The 15,768-nt window shown below is 45.0% G+C and overlaps 1 protein-coding gene across 1 annotated transcript in view; it reads right to left on the bottom strand.

Moving 5' to 3' along the window:
* The window catches only part of Mipep (mitochondrial intermediate peptidase), a 108,099-nt gene extending 92,539 nt beyond the window's left edge, over window positions 1-15,560 (bottom strand). The window contains exons 1-4 of the mRNA XM_090342395.1: window positions 15,304-15,560; window positions 12,066-12,239; window positions 7,935-8,023; window positions 5,437-5,523 (exon numbers count right to left, since the gene is read on the bottom strand). Coding sequence (XP_090198521.1) covers window positions 5,437-5,523; window positions 7,935-8,023; window positions 12,066-12,239; window positions 15,304-15,492 — 539 coding nt within the window. The 5' untranslated portion in view covers window positions 15,493-15,560. The remainder of the gene's footprint in view (window positions 1-5,436; window positions 5,524-7,934; window positions 8,024-12,065; window positions 12,240-15,303) is intronic.
* Window positions 15,561-15,768: the final 208 nt, after the last annotated feature.

Genomic DNA, 15,768 nt, shown 5'->3' with positions numbered 1-15,768 from the left:
CACTTCACTGACAATTACAACTTGCTTGTCATGAAAGAACCTATTCTTTCATTCAGTGCAAACCTGTGAAAGTACACTACTGTAATTACTCAAGCATTTCAACTCCATCCAAATCCCAATAATTAAAAACATAAAACAGTTTACACTTGGATGAATTTTCAAAGGCTCCTTCCAGGAGATTTTCAGGTTTCTCCCAACTAGTAGTTCCAATTCCTTGATGCTAAGCGGGAAGGTGAGTTTCTTGGCTATGGAGAATTATTTTCTTGCTTTTTAGTCTTGGAAGCAAGTTCAAATCTAACACTTTCCTTTGTCAACAATTTAATTTTTTAAAAATTATTTTATTTCTGGATGTAGATTAAACAAATATTTGATATACTCTTTTGGCTTTGACTTTTCAAAATGGATATTGTATCTTCCCGAATATTTTGTCAAATATAGTACTTGTCTGTTTATTTTTTTTTTAAACAGGGTCTGGTTAAATAGCCCAGACTGGCCTCAAGTTTTCCATCCTCTCACCTCTCTTTCCCAATAGCTGAGTTTACAGGTGTGTACCACCATATCCAGCTAACTATATCTGTGATGAACACAAAGTTCTTCTAAGCCTTCTTTTATTTACCCCTGGTGGTGCTAGGATGGAACCTGGGCTCTGCCATGGTAAGTAAGTGCTCTGCCAGTGAGCCCCAAAATCCTGAAAATTTACAGACATTATTAGTCTATTATTAGAAATAACTAGAAATAATTTAAAGTGCTTCACTCAAAGCCTCCAAACTGGCCTTACTGCCTCCACCTCACACTCATCTCCTTCCTCAACAGATGAAAAACGGTGTTCACTTCTTAAGGAAAGGTGTTTTCTCTTTTTTCTGCTAAGAAAAAAGATAAACTGCCGGGGTGGGTGGCTGGGGGGGGTTGATCACGTAGGTTTATCATAGTATCTGATGTAAGTGTAATAGAATGTTTATTAAAGAAGTATATAGACCCAGACCCAGGTATGGTAGTGTGCATCTTAATCTTAGCATTTGGGAGGCAGAGGAAGGATGACTTTGAAGCCAACTTGGGCTATACAATGAAACCTTGTCCAAAGGGGTGGGGAGGGGAGAGGAGAGGGGGGGAGGAAAAGGAGGAGGGAAAGTGGAAGAAGAAAAGGTGTAATGAAGAGAGAAAGGGAGGCAGCTAGGAAGGGAAGAAAAGGAAGGGGAGGGAAAAATAAATGAAAAAAACTGAAGTCATTAGTGGATTAATGTATTGCCCTCTAATAAACTTTCTGTTACATTATTTAGAATCACCAACTACATATACTTTGTATTTGACTTTTCCAAATAAAATTATATCACAAACACTTACTATTTAATATTGCTCAGAAATACAACTTTTGATGCTTGTATTGTGCTACCATATGGACTAAAAAGTTTGTCCTGATCTTTAAAACCTATGTATATCTCTTTATTCAGTTCATTTCCACAGGATAAATTCCAAGAAATTAAACTTGGAGGGGAAAAAAAAAAGTACCAATATTGAGTCAGGCATGGTGGGTCACACACCTATAATCCTACCTGGAAGCCAAAACTAGGAAGATTCAAGTTCAAGGCCAGCCAGGCTCTGCGTGTGTGCGTGTGTGCGTGTGTGTGTGTGTGATAGAGCTTGAACTTGGCCTGGGCGCTGTTCCTGAGCTCTTCCGCTCAAGGTGTGTGTGTGTGTGCGCGTGTGTGTGATGGAGCTTGAACTTGTGTGTGTGTGTGTGTGTGTGTGATGGAGCTTGAACTCAGCCTGGGTGCTGTTCCTGAACTCTTCCGCTCAAGATGTGTGTGTGTGTGTGTGTGTGTGTGTGTGTGTGTGATAGAGCTTGAACTCGGCCTGGGTGTTGTCCCTGAGCTCTTCCGATCAAGGCTACCACCACCCTACCCTTGAGCCAAGCCCCACTTCCTGTTTTCTAGAGGTTAATTGAAGATAAGAGTCTCAGGTCCTTTTGTGCCCGGGCTGGCTTTGAACTTTAATCCTCAGATCTCAGCTTCCTGAGTAGCTATGATTACAGGTGTGAGCCACCGCATCCAGCTCCAGCCAGGCTCTGTGAGATCCTTCTCAACCAATATCTAGATCCAGTTACACAGATGGCTAAGAGCCAGCTTGGCTAGACCAGCCAAAAACAAAACAGTTCATAGACTCCATTTCAACAGAAGCTGGGCATGGTGACCATCCCAACTACAACAGGAAGCCAAAAATAGGCTGTTCACCGTCTGGGCTTCTGCTCAGAAACCCTAACTCAAAAAAATAACCTCTGTAGAGTGCTTGTCTAGCATGCCCAAAGACCTAGGTTCGATTCCTCAGTACCATATATATAGAAAAAAACTGGAAATGATGCTGTGGCTCAAATGGTAGAGATCTAGCCTTGAGAAAGCCCACAGACAATGCTCAGACTCTGAGTTCAAGGCCCAGGACTAGCAAAAAATTAAAAAATAATAATAACTTTTGTTAACAAAAGCGCATGGCTTAGTGGTAGAGCACCTGCCAAGCAAGCACATGGCCCTGAGTTCAAACCCAATATTGCCCCTCTCTCCAAAATTACATATATTAGTACGTATTACTAAGTTATCTACCGGCTTTTCTCTCCCCAAACACTTGGCTAGTGGTCAGGCATCATGCAGTAAAAACCAAGTCATCTTTCCCTACTGCTGGGAAATGACACTTTAGTCACATGCTACATAGAGTCTGACAAGGATCAGTGGCTGGAATTCTTCCATTCTAACTTTGACCTACTTGACTCTTCCAGCCTAAGTATAATCCTCTTCTAAATATGGCATTTCCATAATATGTTTTGCTATCAGGCACAAGTCCTTCAGGTACTTCCCTCTACTAGACCTCCTGCCAGCACAGATATCACCTCCATGATTCAAAGGTCACTTTAAGTAACAATAGAGAGGCTTCCACAGGAATGGACTGGATAGCACCAGCTTACAGGTCAGCAGAGAATGCTATGGAGCTTTCTTCCTTCTTCTGGAAGAAGTAGTATTTCCCTACTTACTTTTTACACTGCGTGCACGCAAGCGTGTATGTGTGTGTGTGTGTGTGTGTGTGTGTGTGTGTGTGCGAGTGTTCAGGTTCTGCACTCTGATTTTCAGAGGTTATAACAAGGTACATTACAGCTTTTGTAGCTCATGAAAGTGATTTTTCTCTCCACTAGACCCTGTATTGTTACATTTTTGCATATGGAATATATGGTTTTGGAAAACCCCAAGTTTCCTCATGGTGGAACTTCACAGGCAGTCAAGGCTACTAAAATATCCTGAGAGCAGGGACAAAATGTATGTCAGATTCCCAAGTTTAGGGACCCATGGGACCTCCTGAGAGGGATCTCATTGGCTCAGATCTTTCAATGGCTAGATGATCAAGGTTCAAGATCAGCTGGGGGAAAAAAAGACTTCATCTCCAAAATAACTAGCAAAAAGCCAGGCTGGAGGTATGATGTAAGTGGTAGAAAACGCTAATATTCCAAAGAATGCATCTGGAAAGATGATAAGATACTGACTTCTAATCACTTCTATAAATAACTTACCATAACTAGTCCACTGTCACTTTTACACCTTAAACACAGAAATGTCAATCTTTGCTGGGCACTATAATCCTAGCTGCTCATGCCTATAATCCTAGCTATGCAGGATGCTGAGAGCTGAGGATCACAGTTCAAAGCCAGCCCAGGTACAAAAGTCTGTGAGAATCTGATCTCCAATTAACCACCAGAAAATCAGAAGTAGGGAAGTGGCAGTACAGGGGCTCAAGGGTTAGAGCAGTAGCCTTGAGCTGAAGAACCCAGGCCCAGGCCCAGACTTCAAGCACCAGGACCAACAACAACAAAGAAAGAAATGTCAGCCTTAATCTTTTTTGGTGTTAAAGTCAGTAACAACTGAGTATAAATCCTGCACAATTAATAGACATTGATCTTCTCCTCACTTAAATAATGCTCAAGCCTAAAATTATAATTAAACAAACTACCCTGATGACACAGCTAGCTCTAAGTAATAATATATTGAGCCCCTGGATTGATGGGGTAAAACAGGACCTGGTTCCTACCACTGCTAGTTTCGTGGAAATAAGATCCAAATCTGAGCCTCACAGCATAACTCATAAATAAGACATGGGACACATGTTAGATCCATGGTGAGAGCTGATATAGCTCAAGCATGAATCATGTCAGATCACCATGGAGAATCTGCTTGCCAATGGCTGTGTGAAATCTGGGTGGGATCAGGAGACACAGAAAGAGACCAGTAGAAGGAAGCAGTAAGGTAAAACTAGACAGTGAAAAGAAACAAATGTCCCATAAACAAAAAATAGAAAAACAGATACAAATGAGTGAGAAATAGCTAGGCTATGACATAAATACCAACAGCAAAGAAACGGCAAATCCTACTATGACTATTTTATAAATACATTTGAGCAAAGAAATAAGATACCAAGGTCATATATCAAATATTCCTACATACTGACTTTGACAAGTAAGCCTTTCAACTCAGTTTGATAAGCTGGTGCTGGTAGCTTGCGCCCGTAATCCTAGCTACTCAAGAGACTAAGACCAGGAAGACTGGGGTTGGAGGACAGCTGGGGCAGAAAAGTCCAGTTTCACCAATGACCAGCAAAAAGCCAAACTGGATGTATGGTTCAAGTAGCAGAGCAGCAGACATGCAAGCAAGCCAGGCTAATGGGGAAGCCCTGAGTTCAAGTCCAGAAACCAGACCCATACGAGTTAGGAGATGAGATAAAGCCACCTTGGAGTAAGGCGGCAATGAAGAGCATAAGCATGGGGCAGGCCCTGGTGTGTGTGGAATAAAATCCTTCATGTGTAAGGACCCTGGCTGGTTCTGCCTTGACTCGGAGGCCATGTGTTGGTTTGTTCAGGTGCCATAGGGGCAGAAGCAGGATCACATAGGGAAACTACTGGAGGATACCCAGAGTAAGCAGGTTATCTGTCTCCCACCCAGCTCCAGTCAGGACAGCCATGTGCTCAGGGGTCCAGGGAAGCAGCCTCCAGCTTGGAAGGTCACGTTGGAACAGTGACTCCTCTAGAAATGGTCTCATCTCACCCATTCATCAACCTAAGCTGAGAAGCTGCCATCTCTGGAAGCTTTGCATTGTTTTCGCCTTTGCTAGCAATTATGTATGCAAAACGATATATATATTTTTTAAACTGGAGTTAAGGTAAGAGAGTCTAGGGAGGGAGAAAGTGAACTCCCTAGGTTCCTATGTAAGTGATTTTATTTTTATATTTTTAAGACCCAATAAACTCCACATTATTTTAAATTCCATAAATAAAATAAATTCAAGTCCTGTCCGCATTCAGGGGAGCAGAAGGGGCAGGATTATTGCAGACCCAGGGGTCCAGAGTGGAGCTTCCCTGCCTCACCTCAAGAGCCACAGTCTCAAGGAGCACAAGCAGTATGCACCTACCTGGTTTCAGCATCGAGGGACTCCATGAGTGTTTTATCAGCCAATAGTTTCTGCAGACTCTGGTACAAGTCCACATTGGTGTTCAATCTAGAAAATGTTCAAAGAATAGTGAAAAGGAAGGAATTTATTGTACCTTATTCTTTACATCCAAACAGCGAGCCAGGGAAGCACACACATGCACACAGGACAAGTCAGGGGACTGCTATCTTCCTTTGGCCTGGGCTAACAAGCCCCTACTGTGACCCTGAACTACCTGGAACAGGGATAGCAGTGTGTTAGGCAAAAGGCCACAGGTTCAGTGTGAAGCCAGCAGCAACAGCAGGTGGGCAGAGGGAGAAGAGACCATGTTAATGATCCTGTCACAAGGAACTAGTCTCTGTGAGCAAGAGGCCCAGGGCTATTCCTTGTATTTTTGCCTAAACAAGCACTCCACCATGTAAGCCAAACCACTATCCCATTTTCCCCCTTTGGTTGAATTTCTGTTCTGCAGCCAGCCTTTGACACTATTTCAGCTTCTGGCACAGCTGGGATCACAGGTATGCACCAATACACCTGACAATTGTGTGTGTGTGTGTGTGTGTGTGTGTGTGTGTGTGTGTGTGTATGTGTCTATGCAAGTGAGAGCAAGTGTCAGTACTGAGTCTTGAACTCAGACTCGAGGTGCTAGCCCTTCTCTTTTTCACCTAAGGCTCTACCACTTGAGCCACGACTCCACTTTTGGTTTCTTTTTTTGGTAGCTTATTGGAGATTAAATAGTTTCATGAACTTTCCTGCCCAAGCTGGCTTTGAACTGCAATCTTCAGGTCTCAGCCCCTGAGTAGTTAGATTGCAGGAGTGAATCACTGGCACCAAACTTAGATTTTCAGTAAGAGGAAATGTACAAGGATGAGCAGGAGGCTGAATTATCACTACGATATCCATGCCTTGGCTTGGACCCCTTGCTCTGGAACTGGAGCTGCCTAGGCCCACCTGGGAAAGGAGGGGCAGGGTATCAGGAGAGCTCAGCCTCGTTAAGGTGACACTTCTACCTACAAGATGCTCGGCGGCTGCCCTGTAATCTGCATATATGAGTTACATGGACCCAGGTCCCCACAGGCAGTGAAGGAGAGTCTGTACACACTCCTTACCCTAATGAACCTGCTGCTGCCACAGCTGCAGCTGCCTGCCCAGAGCCAATGCAGGACAGCTAAGCGCCCACCACTCAAGCCCTGGTCTCAACCTACCCCACAGGGCCACCCACAGGCCCTGTCCTCCTTCCCAAGGCCTCAGCATGGTTGGGACTAAGCAGTGTGCTGGGCCACCTCCTCGAGGAGCCAGAGAATGGACAAACCAGTAACCGCTCCCCCCATCTTCTTCCCAGGAATCCAAGGCAGAGAAGAGAAGGCAAGGCTGGTTTTCATATGAATGAAGAGGTAGACTCTTTGCCACCACTCTCATGGGTCCTCATCTGTTTTCAAGGAACAGGGGAGAACCAGGGAGAAAACTTGAGCCGCAGCCCACTGGCCTCCCAACAAGTGGGCAGCAGCTTTGAGTGGTCCTGCACAGAGCTCCTGTAGACATTTAGGCTCATCTCCCATGCTAGGCTTTGTTAGAAAATCCTGAGATGGTTAAAATAGCTACATTTGCCATTAGTTCTAAACCATACCAAATTCGGAACTTTCATCCCTACAAGAAGAAATCAGGCCCACTTTTTGTATTTTGGTGGCACTCTACTTTGAACTCCTTGTACTTGTCAGGGCCATACCCGCAAGGTCCAGAAAACAACTCAGTTGTATAGACAGCCCTGAGAGTATCCAGATTTTTCAAACAAGCTGGAGGGATTAGCTCTGGGCTAATTAGCAGGGCTCCAGGCAGGGCTGTGAGTACTTCGCCAGCAATGGATTGAAGTGACAGCCCCAGCACATCACCACCAATCGCTGACACCTCCGCAACATTCAGAAAAGTCACTGTGGACTTTACCCATGTTGTACCCATGTTGTTCAATGGGGAAAGCAGGCAGCTGGACATACTGAGGGTGCTAGGTCTTCCCCAAAGCCACCCCTTCTGCTTACTCAGTCTCACAACATTGCCTGGGCCCCTATTTTCTTGTTTTAAATCCATGCCAGGAGAGCCCAGGCCTCTGCCATGGTATCATGTTCCTCAAGGGCTTTGAAACATCATGGTCCATGGTATTTGTGGAGCTCTCACAAATGCTTGTCACACATTTTGGTTCAGCCCCAAATCACCTTAAAATAATTTAGTTTTATGATCTCCCTTAAGCTACCCCCTAATCCCAACCCAACCGAGATTGCCTGTAAACTCAAACTTACTATGAGGATACTAGAAAGTCCTTCCTACCAGAAACAATGTAAACAACAGTGGCAGAATATCCCCACTACTGCCAGAAGGGAACTGGGAGGAGAGATGCGCCTGCAGGGCCCTCCCACTGCCACCTCCCTGACCAGGGGGATGCACGCATGCACACCACTGCCCCTCACTGCATGGGAAAGATCACACACTTTTCCACCATGGTGCCAATACTTCGACAGGCTTCCTCAGCTGCCTCTCTGAATGCTGGTTCGGGGTGTGCAATTTTCACAAAATCAGCCTAAAGAGAAGAAAAAAAAAGTAATAAAAAAAACAGGAGGGGATTTGATGGATGCTAGCTTGCAAGATTCAAGGGTGGAAACCAAAACGTGTATCTCAACAATGTGACCTGTGCACCTCCATGACAGAAGCCTTCTTCAGATATTTATGATTTTAACTCCAGAGTCCTGGAAACCAAGTTTGTTTCATTCCAAAGAGAAGTGCTTGCATGATCTTCTTTTTTAGAGACATTTTTACTCCAAATGAACAATAAAATCTCTCCTAATTCTCTGGTTCCAACAACTATCTAAACCCTAGTTTCAAGTATTTTTAAACTCAAATTGCAATATGGTTCTCCCATGTTAACCAAACCCCAGAGAATAACTTAGACACTTAAACACAGAAAAGAAAAGAAAAAAAAAAAAAGAACTAGCTGGATTGTGGTTCAAAGCTAGCCCAAGAAGAAAAGTCTCTGAGACTCTCCAATTAACTAGAAGACAGAAGTGGAGCTGTATAACTCAAGTGGTACACAGGGACAGCACCCAGGTGCTGAGTTCAAGGCTCCCCTGCCCCCTCAAAAAACCCTGAACAAGTATTATTTTAAAAGCAACCACATTCAAGGCTTTATGTAGAAAACAAAGGTGCATTCTTCCTACAGCCCTTAGAGGGAAATGAGAACTGCTTGTCCTCATCTAATACAGCGTACAACCACCCTGCCACTGAGCTATCACTGGAATGAAACTGAGTAAGAATTCTTTTAAAAATGAAATCATGTAAAACTAGATTTCATGTGAGAAAGACACGTGGCTATGACACACACACACAAAAAAATCACCAGAAGGACGAGGAGTGGTGGACGAGGAGTGGTGGCACTGGGGGTGCCAACATAGGAGGATCAGGAATTTAAGGTAACTCTAGGCTACACAACACAGTGAGATAACTGTCTTAAGAAAGACAAATATATTTACAAGGTAAAACTGTTTTAGCAAATAGCTTTCCAAAAATAACCACCTAAATCCATGTTTTGATAAATTAATTATTTCATCTGGTAACAATCTGATATGTGAATACTAAAGCAACAGAAAAGTGAGCAAATGTAAAGTTTACAACAGCTTCCAAATTATGAATGGATATATCTCAAAGACTAGCTTCAATATTAAAACTCAAAAACCAAAAAGTACATCTACTTCAGTGTATTAAAAAAAAACCCATGTACAATGTATAAAAAACAGAGGAAAGCATTTCTATTAAAGGAAAAAAAATACTTAAGAAAAGCAGAACAAAATGATCATTTGCTGAGAAATAAGTTTATAAAATACAATGGTATATTCATTGATTCGGCAAATAAAATTTTTTTTAATTCTTAAAACAAAATTCCTTGAATTATTTTATCCAGAGAATAAGACATAAGTAAGTGTTTTGTTTTCTTTGTTTTGTTTTGCCAGTGCAGGGGCTTGAACTCAGGGCCGGAGCACTGTCCTTGGGCTTTCTCAATAGAGCTCTACCACTTGAGCCACAGCACCACTTCCAGCTTTTTCCATGTATGTGGTACTGAGGAATCGAACCTGGGTCTTCATGTATGCCAGGCAAGCACTCTACCTCTAGGCCAAACTTCTGGCCAATAAGTTCTTTAAAATATATTTTATTGTACTTTAAACGTAGTTGAACACACACAACATAGAAGTTTTTGTAACCTTCTTTTCCTTCCAGTTCATTCCAGTTTACTTCCTTCCTTGGTTAGTGAAGGATTTTTTGACACAGGTATCCCTATGTAGCCATACTGGCCATGAACTCATGATCTTCCGACCTCAGCCTCCCAAGTAAGGGTGTATGCAAGTATATGCTGTTATGCCCAGCTTTTCATTTTTGAATGAGACACAGTTATATATCACAAACACTAAAAAATATTGTCTATAATCCCCCAAATAGGATAGTATGTAGGACAGAGAACCTAAAATTCTTTCAGTGAAGAAATCACTAAAGTCACTTTTGGGATTCTGACTGCCAAAATCAATCTCTGCATAGGTGAAATGTCTTTTCAGATTTCAGTGACGCAAGGAGATGAAGAGTCAGGGAACCCCCATATCTTCCGATGATGGAAGACAATGTGCCCTAAGCACCCTGCAGATGGCCAGCACAAAGAGACACAGGAAAACTTGAGGCCACAACCCAGGGTCCAAAACATCATTCCTGGGAAAACTCATAAACCGGAGATATCTGATCCGCATTCTTTAAAAATATTATAGTGAACAATAATCATCTGAAATGTGTTACTGTTCAACTTCTGTATGGGCAAAGGAACTTTTCAAAGAAAACAAGGAACGTTGTTGGATAAGAAGAGGATAGGAGGTGTGAGGACGGAAGGCAATCAGGAAAGCCAGAACTCTAGGGAAAGAAAAGAGCTAAGAGGCTGCCCGAAGAGAAAAATATGTCAACCCATGCGTGGCCCACAGTCAGGCAAGGACCATGGCTCCTCGAACCCAGGAGGGAGCTGGGTGCATGTGGACACTTGCACAGAATGAATGTGAGGACAGGTGAGGGTACTTCAATAGCACAACAGCACACAGACAGGATCTCTCACCACCTGCCTCCACCTGCTTCAGGAATGACACGTGGCTCTCCCAGGGCGTTCTCGCCATAATGGACTCCTTAGTTGATAAAGACACCTAGCTAGCTAAGTGTAAGTTCTACTTCATCTGTTTTTGTTTTTTTAACTCAGGGCCTGGGCACTGTCTCTGAGCTCTACCACTTAGGCCACAGTGCCACTTTTGGCTTTTTCTGTGTATGTGGTACTGAGGAATTGAACCCAGGGATTCATGCATTCTGGGAAGCATTCTACCACTAAGCCACATTCCTAGCCTATCTATTTCAACTTTAAAATACAATTTTAAAAGCCTTTAATACAGTTTGATTTTTTAAGTCTTTTCTGGAAAGATCTATCAAAAAAAAAATCCAGTTTTCCCAAATTGAATATCAGAAAGCTGAACTATGTTGGGGAAGAGGCAAAGAGAGGGAGGACAAAGAGTAAGAGAGGAAGGGTGGGTGAAAATGGTCGGGATACTCCATGTCCACATGTAGAAATTGAGCCACATAACTTGAGGGGTGGAAAGGACAGATAGATGAGGCGAATGATAGAGTGACACTGATCAAGATGCACTGTCACAAAGGGACATGCTCAACTAAAACACTTTTTACAAGGACTTACATATAATTAAAGAAAAAAAGGAGGGAGAAACTGGTTTCCACTCTGCTCACACAAAACAAAAAATCCACTATAATGTTAATAATGTTGGAGCTAGGCATGGTCAGTGTACTTGAACTACACAGAGACTTTGTCTAAAACAAACAAACAAACACTCTAGGCACCAGTTACTGGTTTGAAGCCAGCCCAGGCAGTCAAGTCCACATGAGACTCCTATCTCCAGTAAACTACTAAAAAGCCAGAAGTGGTTCTGTGGCTCAAGTGGTAGAGCAGTAGCCTTGACCACAAAGAGACTCATGGAAAGTGCCCAGGCCAAGTTCAAGCCTTAGACTGGCAAAAAAAGAAAAAAGAATCAAGTCTTAGCAATGATTCTTTTCTTACACATTACAAGCATATTTCATTATGTACACATACTAAAGTTCAAATTCTCAATATTAACATTTTCCTGTGCATCTATCCTATGTCTAACAGCATACTTCAAATAAGAACTTATAACCAAGTCTCAAATACTTTCAGTTATCTCTAACCTTGTAGTCTACTATCAATCTTAAACAATGAAAAAAACTTCCCTTCAATGCTAACCACTTGAAAAAATAAAGTGTTTTGGTTTGGGTTTTTTGGGGGCCAGCCCTGGGGCTGGGCATTGTTTCTGAACTTTCCTGCTCAAGGGTAGTGCTCTACCACTTGAGCCACAGCTCTACTTCTGGGCATTTTGGTGCTGAATTGGAGATAAGAGTCTCAGAACATTCCTGCCCTGTTTGGCTTCAAAACTGCGATCTCAGATCTCAGTAGCTAGGATTACAGAATGAGCCACCAGTAGCTGGCTTGAGAGTAGTGTTGAGTCTCAGACAAAGCAACTTACCAAATCCGCCACTCGACACAAGGCATCAGAGAGCTCATCAAAGATGACCACGGTCTGTGGCCCAGGGGGCGTGGAACAGGCACGCTCCACCAGAGAGTCTGCCTTTCTCAGCGCTTCTTCCTGTGCGATGTGAAATCCCTCGGGGGCGTTGAGCTCAGGAACTCCAAAAAGACCCTGAAATCCAAAAACATGTCCAGTTTAGAACCCAAAGTCTGACTTTATATATTAACTGAAAATCCTTCTTTTTCATTATTGGGATTTGAATTCAGGGCCTTGTGCTTGCTAGGCAAGTGCCTGACTACTTGAGCCACACCTCGTCCTGCCCTTTATGTTTCAGATAGTTTTGCAAACTTGATGTGGGCTAGTCTTCAGCCATGACCTTTCCTATCTCCACCTCCCAAGTAGCTCAGAGTAAAGGAATGAACCACACCAATCTTGGCCTAAAGAACTACTCCTAAAATATCTTCCACACAAAAATCTGGGTTTTATTGACATGTCACAATTATCCCACTGATCATGGAAACTATTTCATACTCCACAATCACTCCACATAAATTAGCCTAAAACTGATTTAAGAATACATTTTTCCTTTCTAACCAAAATAGAAGGGTCTGCATCCAAATGCCGGCTCTGTCACTACTGTAGAGTGGCTGGGGGATCAGATGACGGTACATTTCGGGACAGGGTTATAGTGTTGGGCACACAGAAAGTGCTGATATATCGCCCCAAGGGTCATCATTAGCTTCTGTACTTGGCCACCCTTCCCCCATGGGCCTCTCAGGTTTTTATGGGTCCTGGGGAGTGACAGCACCAGAGACAAATATAAAGTACACATAAAAGGGTAAGGGCCACGATGAGCAGAGCAGGGCATCCATGACAAATACCAGCTACCTACAGCTAGAGAGCAGAGCGAGAGTCCAGTCTCAGCGCAGAGATTTTTTAGAGAAACTTGATATATTAAGCCAAGTCGTAGGTTGAAGTTGGCAACTAATTTTATGCTTTCTAAAGGTACTATTTTCATATGCACAAATATGGCTTGAGTGACCATCCTTTTGGGCAGTTCAGCCACACTCGATCACAGAAGTCAGGGAAGTGTAGACATTAGCATGCAAGTGTGCAGTACTCCTTTTACTCAAACACCCTAGAACAATCTATATTGCTCATTTCATTCAGGACTTAGGCAATGCCCCTTAGCTTTTGTGTTCAAGGCTGGCACTCTAGTGCTTGAGCCACAGCTCCTCTTCTGGTTTTTTGTTGGTTAACTGAAGATAGTCTCTCAAGAGCCGGGAGTGTGGTCTAGTGGTGGAGTGCTTGCCTGGCAATCTTCAAGTAGACAAAGTTAAGGATGGGGATAAAATTTTCCCACCACTCAGCCCATGCAACCATACCTAGACGCCTCTTCCCACTGCAGCCAATGCTACAATGAGGACATTTTAAAAGGCAAAAATAAACGCAACCCTCAACACATGAAAACCACATATGTAAAAACAGACAGGGATACCCTGGAAATCCTTCTCAAGCCCATCTTCCTCCCACTGTGTGTATGTGCAGTGTGTGTGTGTGTGTGTGTGTGTGTGTGTATCCACATGGGAGCTTGAACTCAGGACATATTGCTCTTGCTCTACTTTTCAATCAAAGCTCATGCTCTATCACTTGAGTCACTTCTCCACTCCAGGCTTTTAGCTGGTTCATTGGAGATTGTTTCACATCCTGCCGAGGATGTCTTCAAACGATGATCCTCAGATCTCAGCCTCCTGAGAAGCCAAAATTACTAGGGATGAGCCCCAGTGCCCTTCTCCCTTTACCTTTCATTCATTCACAGCATCATTACCTTAGGCTTGGTGAATGCCAGACCTTGTGATATAAAGTTTGTATACAAAATGTAAGAACCAGGGCTGGGAAAGTGGCTTAGTGGTAGATTGCTTGCCTAGCATGCATAAGTTATGGGCTCGATTCCTCAAGTACCACATAAACAGAAAAAGTCAAAAGTGGCAGTGTGGCTCAAGTGGTAGAGTGTTAGCCTTGAGCAAATGAAGCTTCAGGGACAGTTCCCAGGCCCCAGGATTGGCAAGAAATTGAATAAATAAATAAATAAACCAACCAACCAAGCATGGCAGCCTAATTTCTTGCCTACAGGAAACGTTGGCTTCCTGTTTGAGTAGCTTTGTTAAAGGAGTTTGTTTTCCAGGAAAACAAGTTCAGATTGGAAGGCATAGGGAAGGGTGATGGAGGAGGCGGTAGTTTAGGCCTGTAGTCCTAGCTATTCAGAAATCTGAGATCTGAGGATCTCAGTTCCAAGCCAGCCAGGGTAGGAAAGTACATGAGACTCTTATCTCCAGTTAACCACAAAAGTGGTGCTGTGGCTCAAGGGGTAGGACGGTAGCCTTGAGAGGAAGAGCTCAGGGACAGCGCCCAGGCCCAGAGCTCAAGTCCCACCAGAAAATAAATAAATAAAGTGATCCACTTTACAGTGGAAGATGTATGTGTCCTTGCAGGAAAAAATATACATATATTGGGCCGGGAGTTTGGCCTAGTGGCAGAGTGCTTGCCTAGCATGCATGAAGACCCGGGTTCGATTCCTCGGTACCACATACATAGGAAAAGCGGGAAGTGGTGCTGTGGCTCAAGTGGTAGAGCTCTAGCCTTGAGAAAGTCCAAGGACAGTGCTCAGGCCCAGAGCTCAAGCCCAGGACTGGCCAAAAACCAACCAACCAAGGCGAAGAGGACTCGGTCGGGAACGTAGGCGGCTGAGCGTGGACGGACCAGCAGTGCCGCACGCTCGCGTGGGTGTCGCGGCTTCCCTCGGGGGCCCTTCTCAGACCTCTGTCCACGCCACGTCTTTTTCTCTGCGGGTCCCGAGGCTTGAACTCAGAACCTACTGGCTGTTCCCGTGCTTTTCCAACCACGGCTGGCGCTCTACCCCGGGAGCCGCAGCTCCCACGGCCGGCTTTGGCTTTGCTGATGTCGTTGTTTTTTCCCCTTTGGTGGTTAACTGGAGATACCAGTCTCCCCGCCTTGGCCGCCCCGGCTGGCTTCGAACCCCCCAGGACTCGGATCTCAGCCTCCTGAGTAGCTCGGACTTGACAGGCGTGAGCACCTGCGCCTCCCCGCACCAATCCCAAGGGAGGACACCCACACGCACATGCGCATTCGCAGCCCTACGCCCTCCCTACCCCGGGGACTCTGTGGGGTCGCGAGCACTGGGTGACCCGCTGACCTCTGACCCCGCGCCTCTCACCCGGCGCTCGCCGAACAGGTCCAGGCGGCGGCCCTCAGGCCTGGCATTGAAGGCGGCGCCCACCGGGGACCAGCTGGTGCTGACCCTTCGAGTCGGGCTCCCGGCTCCGAGGCCGCCCTGGCCGGCTCGGCATGGCCACACCGCGGCTATGCCGGCGCCCAGGCCGCTCAGCCTCCGGGTGCACAGCATGGCTGGGAGGAACCCGGCACTCAGCTGCCGGGCCCCTCGGCGCTCACGTTGCGCGTTTCCAAGGCAGCGGCCCACGCCGCGCAGCGTAATGCAGCACTTCCGGGTTGGGAGGACGTGCTGACGTACGCAGACGTCTGGACGACAAGAGCGTCTCCACGCGACGCTCCCTCGGCAGCCGCTCTGCTCTCGCGCCCCCGCGTGGCCGGAAGGAGGAACGGACAGGATCCGCGCTGCCCAGCCACGTGAAGGGAACGCGGGAAAAGAGCTTGGGATTCT

Source organism: Megascapheus bottae, chromosome 11 (assembly GCF_031878675.1).
Source record: "Megascapheus bottae isolate mThoBot1 chromosome 11, mThoBot2.hap1, whole genome shotgun sequence".
Taxonomy (NCBI): domain Eukaryota; kingdom Metazoa; phylum Chordata; class Mammalia; order Rodentia; family Geomyidae; genus Megascapheus; species Megascapheus bottae.
This window is presented reverse-complemented; position numbering and strand designations above follow the sequence as displayed.